Consider the following 14656-nt stretch of genomic DNA (forward strand, 5'->3'; position numbering starts at 1 on the left):
TACCTGGAGGAAAACATGGTTCCGTGAAGACGGAAAATAGCGGGAAGACGTTTGCAACTAGAGTTAAAAACATCACCTCTGGGTATCTGAGAGAGAGAGTTAATTTAAGCGCAACAGTGCAGTGCCCGAGCGCAACAGCCAAGCGAGGGAAAGTTTTGAACAAACGGTTGAGACCAGAAGAGCTTTGGCAAGTCAGCGCCCCCTGGGGAGACTCCCCTCGCGGACGGTCAGCAAAGGGCACGGGAATGACTCCGAGTGTCCACTGCACACGCATGAGAGGGGGTTACTAGAAAGGGGGGGGCCCGCAGAGGTTTCGGGCTCTGGTCTGCTTCGAGCTTGGGGGTGTCACCTCACAGGGAGGACATCTTCCCGGGGGACCCCAGATAAGCCATGGAATGGTCAGCCTCCCGCCCAGCACATCACTTTTTGGAACGTACCCCAATGAAATAGTTCAAAGGCACCCCCAACACATTGTGTAGGGTAGGGGTCCTCAAACTACGGCACGCGGGCCACATGCAAATACAAATATTGTATTTGTTCCCGTTTTGTTTTTTTACTTCAAAATAAGATATGTGCAGTGTGCATAGGAATTTGTTCATAGGTTTTTTTTAAGCTATAGTCCGGCCCTCCAACGGTCTGAGGGACAGTGAACTGGCCCCCTGTTTAAAAAGTTTGAGGACCCCTGGTGTAGGGGGACACTTATCCCTGCCCTCTATTTATATAACTTGGTGTGGGAATGGCTAGGCAGATACCCTGTTAAAATGCAATAGTACAGGGAAGATATTTTCTATTGTAAACCTATGGAAAGGGCCTTCCCATTAGGAATAAATGTGAAAAAAACTATGAACAACACCGAGAAAGGTGATTTTAGAAAACAGCTCTTATTGATATTTGGGCACCAGTTTTTCTGTTGGCTTAACACAGAATTTAAAGTCATTTTATCTGAAGGGATAAGGAATGAGAAGTTAAAGATGGTTTGGGTTATGGAAGTGGCTTATCGATTTGTGTGTGCGATTCAACAGAGAAACTGAAACTCGAGCGGGATTTCAGCCGATACAACTACTTGAGTCTGGACTCCGCCAAAGTTAATGGCGTGGACGATGCGGCCAACTTCAGAACCGTTAGGGTAAGGACACCCTTTCCATTCCTCTTTAACGTGGGGAGCGCTTTACCGCTCAGTCGGAATTGGTAACGGAATTGAGTTTTCTTCCATGTGTAACTCGTGCTCGTAAACGTTCAGAATTCTACAAGACCTGCTGTGCTCTGATTGGCTGTGATCTTTTCACGGGCCCGGACGTCATGCGAGGTCAAGGCCGTGCCTTACGGCAGCGAGCGGTTTTCCTGGTCATCGACAGGAGCCTCTGATTGTATGAGTTTGGGGTCCGACTCTTTTGAGGCTGTACTGAGATTCTGACTGTTTTCACCACCAAAGCCCAATAATTCACGTTCAGGCGTGAAAACTTAACATGTTCTAGGGCAGTGATGGCGAACCTTTTGAGCTCTGCGGGCCAGCATTTTGAAAAACCCTACCTTAACTCTGGTGCCGTGTCACATATAGAAAGTTTTTGATATTTGCAACCATAGTAAAACAAAGACTTAATATTTTTGGTATTTATTTTATATATTTAAATGCCATTTTAACAAAGAAAAATCAACCAAAAAAATGAGTTCGAGTGTCAGAGGTGTCATAGGTTCGCCATCACTGTTCTAGGATCATAGGAAGTCAAAACTATTTTGGAGACAGAAAGTCGTGTTTTTAAACAGTTTCTGAGAAATGGTGGCCAAACCGGGATGATTAGCCTTTAGACAAAGTCTTTTAAGTTATGGCCTGTTCGACGTTCCTGTGGCACTTTGGCAGTCCCTGCTCTCAGACGTGCCGTGGTGACTGATGTTTACTTCCACGTGAGACGGGAGTTGGGGGGCGGGGGGAGTGAGGAGGTGGCGATCCTGGAGGAAACTGGATTGTCACCAGTTCGTCTCTGGGAGGACTTGGGGTCTCTCCCTGCTCTCTCTACCGATGTTTATGTTTGGGATTCTGGGTTGCCTTGTCATAACCAGATGAACAGACAAGCTGGGCTCTTCTCGAAAAGAAAGCATTTCTGCGAGTGCGTCATTTATTAAAACTGGGCATGGTCGAAGGCGAGGCCTGTGGAGTCCTGCACACAGTTTTGAGACGTGGGTTCTAGGCCAGCTCTAAGGACTCTGCCTGGCAGATCGTTGGCACTCAATGCAAATTCATGACTGGACGGATGTGCCTTCTACCCACAGGGCCTTGGATCTGTTTGTAAACTTCATCTGTGCAAACCACAGGTTTTCTCGTGTGTAAAGTGAACGAGGAGGCTTTTCTGTAGGGGCTTATGAAAGGTGTTCTTTCCAGCAATAGAGTTCCGGTATAAAAGATAGATGTGTATACGCACACAGAAACGGGGTGGGAGCCCAAGGCTCAGCTCCTAGCCTCCTCTATCTTCCTGTTTACCCCTCCCCCCCGCCTTTGTCACAGCCCATGAGGTGCCCTGTGGCTCCCAGAACCTCAGCTCGAAACCTTTGCACAAGATAAAGCCGCACGTGGGTGCTCTATCCAGTTTGTTAACAGGCTTTCGTTTGGGGAAGTTTATTCCTGGACACTGTTGTCTTTTTGGTGGTTGTTGTTTTTGTTATTTCAGAAACAAATGTGTTATATGATTCATTTAAAAAAAAATAAATAAAGAACTACAGACAGGAAACGGGTGTTTGTCCCCCCAGAATGCCATGCAGATCGTGGGCTTCATGGACCACGAGGCCGAGGCCGTCCTGGAGGTGGTGGCCGCGGTGCTGAAACTGGGCAACATCGAGTTCAAGCCCGAGTCGAGAGTGAACGGCTTAGACGAAAGCAAAATCAAAGATAAGAACGGTAAGTCCGTGTGGAATCAGCTTCGCCCGGCAAACGCGTCCTGAATCTCTGCCCACAGTTTTTAATCCGGAGAGTAAACCTTGCTCTCGATCGGTTCGAAAGCAGCTTTGTAGTGAAACTGAACAGAAACATGATGACAGCTGTTTTGAGTGTCTTGTGCCGTGCGGGTTGCGTGTGCCGTAGGAGGAACTCCTGAGCCGGGAACATGGCTCTGAGCAGCACAGGCAGTCACGGTCTGTCCTCCCCCGACAGAGCTGAAGGAGATCTGCGAGCTGACGGCCATCGACCAGTCGGTCCTGGAGCGCGCCTTCAGCTTCCGCACGGTGGAGGCCAAGCAGGAGAAGGTGTCCACCACGCTGAACGTGGCGCAGGTGGGTGAGCACAGCGCCAGACGGGGGTGTTTCGGGGGGTTGATAGCTTTGTATCAGGGGTGCTTGAATTTTATCCTCAGATTATTGGGTTACCACTTACCAGTTCTCAGTGGCTTGACTGGTCAGCCAGAGTGTAATGAAAAATGGCTCTGAGAAGAAATGTGGAATAAAAGAGCTGCAAATATATATATTTTTAAATCTTATTTTATTGAAGGCGAGCACTGTGGTCGTCGTGGGTATGCTGAATTTTTTTTTCTTTCTTTTAGGCGTATTATGCCCGGGACGCTCTGGCTAAAAACCTCTACAGCAGGTTGTTCTCGTGGCTGGTGAATCGAATCAACGAAAGCATCAAGGTACTGAGCCTCTCCAGCCAAATAGATCCCTGGTCATAAATGGTACTCGGAGTTGAAACATTAGGCGAAAAGATACCTTAACTTTATAATCAAATTATTGGCTACCACGTATCAGGATTGTTCCTTGAAAAGGATTTCCCTCCCGTAGGGTTGACATTTCTCAGGGGTTCTGTGTTGCTTTGCCACATCATGAGCAGTCTCTCTAGTGAATAATGCTCTAACGGTCTTTGCAGACTCACTCTCAGCGTCCTGGCCCCTCTGCTGACTCATTGGACACCCTGCCCGGGAGGTCACGTGACCCCTTTTGTTAACTACTGTTCTTCCGTCAAATGAGGCGATTGGCTGGGCGGCTTTGAAAGACCCTGCCTGTTGTGGGACTTAGCGATTCTTTTCATAATTAAGCATCCCTACTGCCTTCCTTAAATGTCGCCTGTTCATAGCGACCGGTCATTCTGCCGTTCGGTTGATTTGCACATTAGGGCTTTATTATATAGAATGTTCTTTGCTGTGCTTTTAGTGTCAATTTTCATGCCTAAATTAACCATCACTTTGAAACTTTTGAAGGCACAGACCAAAGTGAGGAAGAAGGTCATGGGCGTTTTGGACATTTACGGCTTTGAAATTTTTGAGGTAAGCTTTGTTTCTATTTCTTGTATTATCTTTGTTAATTTCAAACAGTTGGGAATTAACTCTTCCATAGACAATGTTTATATAATTAATGTAACTTCGAATCAACAAATGACCTCTGTGCAGATATGACAGAACATGTGTGTGTTTGGGTGTGTTTTGAGTGCGAAAAGAGGCATTTTGGAGACACTGCTGTGTGTAACAGAGCTTCCTGTATTAGCACCTGACTTTTGAAATGGCAAATGCAGAATTCTTACCGGGAAATTTCCAACAAGTGTGTGGACATGATGCCTGAGGGTGTTCATTTATTTGTAAGTGGTTTGGAAAGTGAGGCAGGACGGTGCCATGAAAAAGTCAGGAAGGGACGGTTGAGTGCTGGCCTCGCCCAGCAGCGCCGGGTACTCCGTCTCTGTGGGACCCCCCGGGGGCTGGTTAGAGGGTTTAGTGGGTCTCACCGGCTGTGATCCTAGAGGACGAATTCCGGGGGGCAGGACGAGTGCTCCCTCTGCAGGGAGCTCGCCGCTGGGCCCTGCGAGTGAGGGTCTGCTGCCGGCTGAGGACACAGACTGTCTGCTAGGAGAGTCCGTCCAGGAAGCTGATTCTTTTTGTTTTAAATCCTCACCTGAGGATATGTCTTGTTTGTTTTTATTGATTTTAGAGAGGAAGGAAGGCACACGCACACGCATGCGCACACGCACACACGCACACACACACACAGACATCCATGTGAAAGAGAAGCATCGATCGGTTGCCTCCTGCACCTGCCCCGACCGGGGACCGAACCCACAACCCTTTGGTGTAAGGAACAATGAATGCTCCAACCCACTGAGCCCCGGCCAGGGCTGGCTCCCTTTTTCAAAGCGTGTTTGCTGCCGGCCTATCCGAACAGAACTCGGATGTTCCGGGCGGAAACATCCTGGAACTTGGCTCTGGGTGGGATGCCCGTCAGCGATCCAAGAATATTCTTCCCTTACGGCTCATTCCCGTTTCTCTCCAAGCCCGTCTTCCGCACGCGGTTCCATCAGCCTTTCTCCCATCTCTCTCTCTAAAATAATAAGTGCCTCCTTAAGAGAATGAAATGAAACTCAGAGCAGCGCTGACCATCTCACTCAATTCAGCTCTTCCCTGAGTCCTTGTCTGGCGGGTCTTAGAATGGACAGGGGGTTTCACGGGGAAGTTAATTAGTTGTTCCTGTCCTGGGGCCCAGCGCAGGCCATCGGGGCTGCACACGCCACTTTTCACACTGGAGCTAGCTTGGGGGAGGGGGGGATGGGGGGGCTGGTCGTTTTGAATCGGGCATTCCTTTTCCATTTCTCTCCCCGGAACACAATCCAGGAGTTGGGCGACCGTCAGCGTAGCCTGGTCAGTTCGTCTTGCAATTCTAGGATTTCTTTTCTGAACTGTTGTAAAAAGGAAAGTGATTCTAGGTACAGGCAGCATCTGCTGTTCCAGTTTCCATCATTATTCTTGCCTCACATTTTAAAGCAAAGCCTATTTTAAAATATTTAAGGAGAGCATTGTACCGCTGTATTTTGTTCTGTGCTTTTTTTTTTTTCATCCTCACCAAGGATGTTTATTGATTTAAAAAAAAATTTTTTTTGAGAGGGAGCGAGAGAAACATTGGTTGCCTCCTGTCCATGCCCTGACCAGGGACCAAACCCACAGCCTTTTGGTGTACATGACAGTGCTACAACCGGCTGAGCCACCAGCCCAGGCTATAAAACCCTTTTTTCTAAAATTTGCCACATTTGAGTATGTACCTGGAAGAACAATGTTTATACGATAATTAAAGGGAAGTTTTCTACAAGTTTAGCCAGTCATTTAATTTTTTAGATGTCTAAAAAGAACAATATTTATTGTTAAATGTTTTTCTCTTATTTTGAGGATTTTTTAAAAATTTACTTTTTATAAAAAGCAGCTCTTGATGTAGGGGCTATTGCTTGACATTGCGGTTTTAAAAAATGGATTAAGCACAGTGTATTTTTTAAAAGGAACATTATCATTACTGCTTCTCAAGGTTTTCCACCAAGTACACTCTGCTCGGACCAACAGCACATTATACAGCAAGAAGACAGCCCCGCTCCTCCCAAACAGCGCTGTTAAGCTCAGCGTCCTATCGCTTTTATATAAAATTTATTGTTTTATTTATCACACAAGCGACTTCATTGTTTGTGAAATATAGGACCCCTGCCCAACTGATACAGCCAGCAGTGGACCTGAAAAGAGAGTTGAACTGTAAGAAATGCCAGTTAAATGTGTCATGAAAAGGGCTTGTGCTGGAATGAATCCTGGTCTTTGGGTTCGAATTGCCCTCCTGTTTCCGACACATAATATTCACCCGCCAGATCCTCCAGGCCCCGTCCTAAGGACAAGTGTGGTAGAGCGACCTCCTTCACTCTACGTCTCCCTTTCAGTGTTTGCTGTTTGTGAAGAGTTCGGGATTTAAATACCTGCCTTAAAGAGGATAGGAGAGCATCAGCCTATTCTGTTACTGAGAAAACTACAGTAACTGGCATATATATGTGTCTGTGTGTATGCATTTTAGAGAGAGAGGGAAGGAGAGGGAGAAAGAGAGAAAAACATCAATGATGAGAGAGAATCATCAATCGGCTGCCTTCTGCACGCCCCACACTGGGGATCGAGCCTGCAACCCGGGCCTGTGCCCTGACTGGGAAGCGAACCATGACCTCCTGGTTCATAGGTCAACGCTCAAACCCTGAGCCACACCAGCAGAACAGGCCAGTGTATTTGATCCATCTTTAAAACTCATCCCTGGAGGAATAACATGTATAGCTGGCACGTGCGCGTATGAACGTGGTGATGAGCTCTGCTGAGGGCCTGGTGTTCTGTCTGCACGGTGGGGTGGACTCACACTCCAGAACCCTTGAGAGAAGCCCTGGAGTTTAACATTCTGGGAGGCGATACATCTATAGAGCCCTCCCCCAGCCCACACTGGGTGAGCTCCTTGTGAGCCGGTGGAGCCCGAGCCCTGGCTGTGGAGCAGACCGTGTGTGTGTGTGTGTGTGTGTTTGGGGGTGGAGTCGGGGGCTGGGGGCGGCGAGATGGGGTGTTGGTTCTGAGCTTCATTCAAGGGGATTGTCTAATGGAAAATTCTGGATGGAGTTGGTCGAAGGTATTCCCAACAGTTTTAGTTTTATAATAATCACAGTAATCATAGGGATAAATGTGGGTTGGACAGTGGAGAAAAATTCCATGCGCGGAGCATGGGTAGAAAACGAGCGAGGAGGTGAGTCATGCGTGGGCTCGAGCGCCGGCCACTTCCTCCCCTGGGGACTGACTCATGCGGCTGACACGTGGGACCAGTGTCCCCCCCTCTGGATTGCTGGCCACCCTCATGGTTCTTAAAAAACCCCAAAATGCCTCCAGATATCAGCTTGCTTGGGGGCTCCTGTCCGTGTGAGGTCCTGAGACCCGGCGTGGCTGTTCTGCTGCGGAGCCGGGGATGTTGGACGCCTGAGCGGATGAAGGACGCTTTAGACCTGGGCGGGTTCAGCTCTGTGAGCTGCCCAAGGCTGTTGCTTAGTTTTCTGCGGATTATAAACCTTTGCAAGTTATTTTTAAAAAAAATATATTTCTTTATTGATTTCAGAGAAGAAGGGAGAGAGAGATAGAAACATCAATGATGAGAGAGAATCATTGATCGGCTGCCTCCTGCACGCCCCCCACTGGGGATCAAGCCCGAGACCCAGGCATCTGCCCTTGGCCGGAATCGAACCTGGGACCCTTCAACCCGCAGGCCGACGCTCTATCCACTGAGCCAAGCTGGCCAGGGCTTTGCAAGTTATTTTTAAGGGGTTCGGAAGCCCCCTTTCCCCCCGAATTTGGACAGTGTCCACAACTTACACTCAGACCCCAGGATTCAGGGCCCCTTCCTTGTCAGCAGCGTGACTGCCGGCGGCCGTGGCCTGTTCTGGGGGCCGGGAGCTGTGCTTGCAGCAGACGCGCAGACACTGCCGTGGGAACCCCTGGGTGCTGCCCTGTGGCTGTGCTGCCCTGTGGCTGTGCTGGTCTGTTTTTGTTTTCACTCTTTAAGCAACAGGACAGGTCAGAGAGCCAAGCTTTTGTTCTTCAGCGGTTCCAGAACACCCTTGTAGCATCTTGCTTGTGCTTGGAGGGCAGACACCCGGCTATAGCACAGGGTTGGGTGGCACGGGGGTGGGTGGCACGGGGTGTGTCCCACAGTGGAGGGTGGCATGGGGGTGAGTCCCATAGAGGGTGGCACCAAGGGGGGGGTGGGGGTCGCAGTGCTGGGGAGGGGAGCGGACCTGGGTCTTGCTGAACGCTTCACCTTTTGGTGACCTGCAGCTGCTTCTGTCCCTGACTCTGGGTGGATGCCACACACGTTATCTTTCCTGGTAATTCAGAATTAGAGGCGTGAGGCTCCGCAGCCTTAGGACTGCAGGCAAGTCACGGGGTGTGTCGTCATGTCAGTCACACCCTTTTCCCCCGAAGAGGTCCCGCCTCGCAGAGCCACCGCGCAGACCCCACGTGTAGGTCCCAGGTCCCGACCCGTGAACTGTTAGGACACGTGTCTGGATCTAACGTGTTAGGCGCGCCCTCAGGAATACCGCCCGGATGGTCAGCCCTGCCACCCGCACCCCTGAGTAACTGTCCGTAAGTGTTCACTTCTAGAAGCTTCTTGCACACTAAGCGCTGACTGCACCTGTGTATCTGCCCCTCCGCCAGGATGCAGTAAGTATCCCGTGTGCGCGGCAGCCTGTGCCTGCCCGTGTGACGCACTTTCCGGTGTGACCATGGCAGCGAGGGCCCGCGGTGGCCGTGTGGGCGCGGCCAGAGTCCACGCAGGGAGTCCGGAGTCCGAGGGGAGTCAGGGTAGCTCCACGTGTGGCTCCGCCTGCTCTGCACGCTGTGCTGCCTGTGACGCTGTGCTCGGGCCCTACTCCGTGTGTGTCCGTCGCCTGTCCTTGGAGTGTCCGTCAGGCTGTGCACAGCCGCGTCTGGGTCTGAACACACTGAGCCCCCCCCCCCCCCACCTCCTCAGCACCTGCCATTGGGAGATTTAACATTAAAAAAAAAAAAAAAATAGCCCCACCGGCACAGTCTTACTCAATTACTAGGAAGGATTTATCCCACGGATTTGTTTTCTAAAAACATAAAAACAAACATAAAGATCTGCTCATATAAACCATTAAAATACTGATTTTGTTTCTAAGGTTTTTGCTTGTGCTAGTAGCATTCTATAAGAACCTGTTTCACCAAACCAAGAAAACCAGACTTCCTCATATACGTAATGTCCTTATACTGGTTATAACAGCAATAATAATAATAATAATAGCGATAGTAACACATCGCTACCCGGTGGACTGCGGCTTCTAATCTAAATGGTTGAGGACAGGAGCACATGGTTTTCAGTTTTTATGTGAAGGTGGGGCCTGGGGACTGCCTTTGTGTCTAAGACTCTATTTGTTGAAAGTATTGAGCATCAAGTGTGACCTTTATAAACTTCAGGATTAAGAAAACCACTTTGTCCTTGACTACATTTAACATGAAGAGATCAGCCGTGACCGTGTACCCGTGTCATCTATAGTTCCGAGTCAGACGTCCCTCTGATTAGCTGGCTCATCCCTGTGGGGGTTCGTCCTCCGCCGACTTCCAGGGAGAAATGTGGTCAGCGGCCTGCCGCTCTGCACGGGTCCTTTCAATACTTATGTCCCAGGTGGGGCCACAGTCGAGTTGGAAAGGTCAGGTTTCAAAGCTCTCCATAACTTCTTCGCTTGTATTGCTTAGGGGAGATTCGAAGGCTGGAAGTTCCATGGATCCACAGGGAGGGGCGATCAGTTCTGTTCCGTGCAGACCCTCTCAGCTCACTCATTGTCCTGGGACTGGCCCCCCAGAGGAGAGGAGTCAGGCTGATCCTGGTGGGGTCCCCCCGTCCTTTGCTCCCAATGCCACCATCTCTCTCTCTGCAAAGAGGAGGGATAGAGTCGAAACTCACGAGTTTTATTACCAGAACCGCCTCCTCCTGGACCACGTGGTTCCGTGAAGGGTGTCCATTCACAGCCTCCAGGATAGACCTCCCATTGGATTGCTCAGAGATGCTTTCGGCGTGGACCACCCACCCGATTTCACAGGAGGTCTTCTGTAAAGGAGAAAGTGCGGAGGGTCATGAGAGTAGTAACTACGTGAGCCTTCTGAGCAGAGATGGTTTCTAAGTAGGAGATGGTTTTGACGTGCTGATTGCCGTGAGCCGTCTTTTTATAGGCATGCCGTTCACTCATTGGCTCATCAGATGCATGTGCAGTCCATCAGATGCGTATTGAGTACTTACTAGGTGCGAGGTGCTGGGCCTACATTGTGAACAGGGGATTTGTAGTTGGAAGTGTACCCTCTAGTGCAGTGACTCTCAACCTTGGCTGCACATTAGAATCACCTGGGAATCTTTGTAAAATCCTGATTTCTGGGCCTCATCCTACAGAAATTCTGTTTCTTTGTTACGAATGATGAGGCCCAGAAATCAGGATTTTACAAAGATTCCCGGGTGATTCTAATGTGCAGCCAAGGTTGAGAACCACTGCTCTAGTGAGACAGATGAACAGGAAACTGATCAGGACATAGGCACACATATCTTTACACCTGAGAATGGAAGGTTGAAAACTTGGGTGACAGACGATAAATCTGTTTGGGGTTTTTTTCCTTCTGAATCTTCAGGGGAAAATGTGTTTATTTATATTCTTTACCGTGTGGGGGGTGCTCCTTTGTCAACTAAACATCTTCATCCTTCACATCCTGCCCAGCTGTGTGTCCTCCATTCATTTGCTTGCCCCGTGGACCGTTCCTTGTGTGCCTTGGTGTGTGGCCTCCGTCCCGGGGGCTGTATGCTGGGCCCCAGGTCAATCTGAGCCCGTGTGTGACGCTTCTCGCGGATTGAGAGGTTAGAGGTCGCCGTTGCGGGAGAGCTAATGCACGGTTCATTGTTTTCCATGCAGGACAACAGCTTTGAGCAGTTCATCATCAATTACTGTAATGAGAAGCTGCAGCAGATCTTCATCGAACTCACTCTTAAAGAAGAGCAGGAGGAGTACATACGAGAGGTATGTTGACGCACAGCTTTTAAAATGTCCCCTTTTCACTCAGGATACAGATTCTGGATTCAGAAGACCGCATAGCCGTGACCCCGAAATCAGCGTTACCTAAGTGTAGCTGCCTGGTGTCTCTTGAACATTGGTTTTGTATGACATCTGAGCTGACTGGGACTTTTGTTTTTTGCTGCTGGTGCCTGGCAAAATGTGTGACACACAACAGGTGCTCGATAAATGCCACTTACCAACTCAGGTCCCACAGGACTTTAATGTAGTGATGGGAAAGGGCACTGTGTTAAGGGAAGTCTGAAGTGAATGGACGAACAACTGTGGTACATCCACACAAGGGCGTACGACACAGCACGCAGAAAGGAACAAACGATTTCAGGGAGGAAGGGAGAGGAGAGAGAGAAACATCAATGATGAGAAAGAGAATCATTGATTGGCTGCCTCCTGCACGCCCTTTACTGGGGATTGAGCCTGCAGTCTGAGCGTGTGCCCTTGACTGTAATCGAACCCGGGACCCTTTAGTCCACAGGCTGACACTCTATCCACTGAGCCAAACCGGCTAGAAGGAACAAAGGATTGAGACACATGATTGCAGGAACGAATCTCACACTAGGCTGAGTGAAGGGAGTCAGACCAGAGGCTGTCGATTGTACGATCCTGGTTCTGTGTTGTTCCAGAAAAGGCGAAGCTACAGAGGCAGAGTATTAAAGGCAGGCCAGCGGTTACCGTGGGGGAGGGGGCAGGCGAGAGGAGGACTGCAAAGGGGGAAGCCCAAGGGGATTTGGGGGCTGGTTGTGTGGTAATTGCAGGACACTGTGCATTTGCCAAAACTTAGCCAACTGTCTATGAAAAAACTCAGTATTGTTGTTCCATCTTGGAAAGCATTGGTTTTCCAAAAATTTATAATGAAAAGGGGTCACATTTGTTGAGCGCTTGCTATAATGCCAGCTATTGTGCTAGTGCTATGGAGACTGGCTCACTTACTGTAGTTTACAAATAAGAAGGAATGTTTACAGAGTTCTTTTATCCTTAACGGTAAAGCACATACGTGGTTCTTACCCTTTCATTTTTAAAATAGTCCATCTTGAAGAATAAAATTACTTATTTCAAAAACTAAAAGGGAATGATTTTATTGTATTTTTATTTTTGTTTCCTTTTCATTTATTGGCCTTAATATTATAGTAATGTTATAGTACAAGGGTAATGATAGTATGTATTCTTCATTTTCATAGTGTCATTTTAAGTCGTTAAGGACACGGAATTCTCTCTTTTTTAATTTTTATTTCTCAATACAGATTTTTCTAATGTGATTTTTATACCCATCAACTTAGTGAAATAACCCATTTCCTTGAAAGCCAAGTCATAAATATTTTTCTTTTAGCATGATCCTTATGCTTTAGAAACTTGTGTACTTGTCTGACACATTTTGGTAACATAAACATCCTAAAAGCCAGATTAATCCGCTTCCTGTCTTTTCATCGTAAAGAGAATGTGAGGACTTTGATCTGCAGCTTTAAACAGTTTGTATGGATTGCCGGGGACGCTTCTGACCGTGTATAGGAAGCTGCCCAGCTTGCTGGGTGAATCCATTCTTTCCCCTTAGAAGAAAAATAAATGTTTACAGGAATGGGCAGAATGTAAGCAAACACAGAACGGTTCCGTGTGGCCTCCAATTTGCCTCTGTCGGGGCCTAGGGATCGGCTCTTTGTGTCTCTCCCGAGGTTGAAAATATTTTCTCTTCGCACCAAACTGTTTTCACACGTGAAATAAATAATTCACTGTCGTACCACGTGGGATTCACTCTGAAATTAATTTTCCCCAGGGATTACAAGTTAAGAATAGAAAAATCAAGGCCTTAGAATTCAGCGGTTCTCAACCTGTGGGTCGAGACCCCTCTGGCGGTCGAACGACCCTTTCACAGGGGTCGCCTAAGACCATCCTGCATATCAGATATTTACATGACGATTCATCACAGTAGCAACATTACAGTTATGAAGTAGCAACGAAAATAATTTTATGGTTGGGGTCACAGCATGAGGAACTGTATTTAAAGGGCCAGAAGGTTGAGAACCACTGCCTTAGATTCTTGGGATCAAGTGCTGACTTCTTTCCTTATAAACATTGTAAACATACACAAAGTCATGTTGACCCAAGGGCCTGTGGAGTCCGTGTTTGGCCCAGGGCCAGGGAGAAGCATGGGAAAGGGCCACGGATGGGGAGTGGAACGGGCGGCCGTGTCAGAACAGGTCAAGGGTGTTCATTCCGATGAGTATGTCAGGGTGGACCGCGTGGGGCCCGGGAGGCGGCATCGGCAGCACTGATTTTACAGGGAATATTCCGGCAGGAAGTGAAGGACAGTCGGCTGGGCAGGGGCCACTCTGGCTGGTGGTGACGCAGCGTCGTGCTGTGGCATTTGATTTTCCGGTTTGTTTTCCAGGACATAGAATGGACTCACATCGACTACTTCAACAATGCTATCATCTGTGACCTGATAGAAAATGTGAGTATCCGGCACCGTTTTCTCAACTTCCCTCCTTTCGGGCGGTCTGACTGCCTTCAGGGCGAAGCTTGAGTGTTTTCATCCTTTGAGCGCTTTTCTCCGGGGAACTGCAGAGTCCGGAGACTCTGTTACAGCCCTCGGGGGTCGCACCTGGTTCTTGAACATAAGCCTGGACAGCGGGAGGTTTTGATGCTTAGCCTGATTCCCTGGGCTCATCCCGTCGCCGTATCACGATGTTCCCGTATCACGATGCGCACACGTCCCGTCCTCGGAGACCAGCCCTCCCCGGTGCTGGAGCGCAGGCCCAGGCCCAGGCCCGGCTCCTGGGGGTGCGAACACCGGGCGGAGGAGGCTCGCAGCAGCCGTGCAGGTTTTTGCCAAAGCAAAATAGCCATTTCATTTCTAAAACTCCAGCGACTTCTTCGCATCCGGTTCAGTGGTTATCATCACAAAGATGATTTCCAGCGAGCAGGTGGAGACAAGGGAACCCTTGTGCACTGTGGCTGGGGATGTAAATGGGTGCGGCTGCTATGGAAAACATTGTGGAGCTTCCCTAAAAAATTAAAAATAGAACGGTCACCAGATCCAGCACTTTCACTTCTGGGTTTAGATCCAAAGGAAGAGGAGTCGGGATCTTGGAGAGATGTCTGCCCTCCCATGTTCATTGCAGCGTTAGCTACAATAGCCAAGACCTGGGAGTCACCTCGGTCTTCACCTGTGGATGAGTGGTTAAAGGAGGTGTGATATGAATGAATATATGAGTATCGTTCAGCCATGGCCAAGCAGGAAGTCCTGCCCCTTACAACAACCTGGGTAGACCTTGAGGACATCATGCTCAGAGAGAG

The 14656-nt window shown here is 48.9% G+C and overlaps 1 protein-coding gene across 4 annotated transcripts in view; it reads left to right on the forward strand.

Moving 5' to 3' along the window:
• The window catches only part of MYO1B (myosin IB), a 137345-nt gene that overhangs the window by 91655 nt on the left and 31034 nt on the right, over positions 1 to 14656 (forward strand). For all 4 annotated transcript variants that reach the window (XM_070421720.1, XM_070421719.1, XM_070421721.1 and 1 more), the window contains exons 9-15: positions 1023 to 1126; positions 2743 to 2890; positions 3143 to 3261; positions 3528 to 3614; positions 4179 to 4244; positions 11210 to 11314; positions 13749 to 13811. In XM_070421720.1, the coding sequence (XP_070277821.1) occupies positions 1023 to 1126; positions 2743 to 2890; positions 3143 to 3261; positions 3528 to 3614; positions 4179 to 4244; positions 11210 to 11314; positions 13749 to 13811 (692 nt within the window). The remainder of the gene's footprint in view (positions 1 to 1022; positions 1127 to 2742; positions 2891 to 3142; positions 3262 to 3527; positions 3615 to 4178; positions 4245 to 11209; positions 11315 to 13748; positions 13812 to 14656) is intronic.

The sequence above is a fragment of the Myotis yumanensis genome, unplaced genomic scaffold (genome assembly GCF_028538775.1).
Source record: "Myotis yumanensis isolate MYYU_CA2020_CCGP unplaced genomic scaffold, mMyoYum1.0.hap1 SCAF_8, whole genome shotgun sequence".
NCBI lineage: Eukaryota > Metazoa > Chordata > Mammalia > Chiroptera > Vespertilionidae > Myotis > Myotis yumanensis.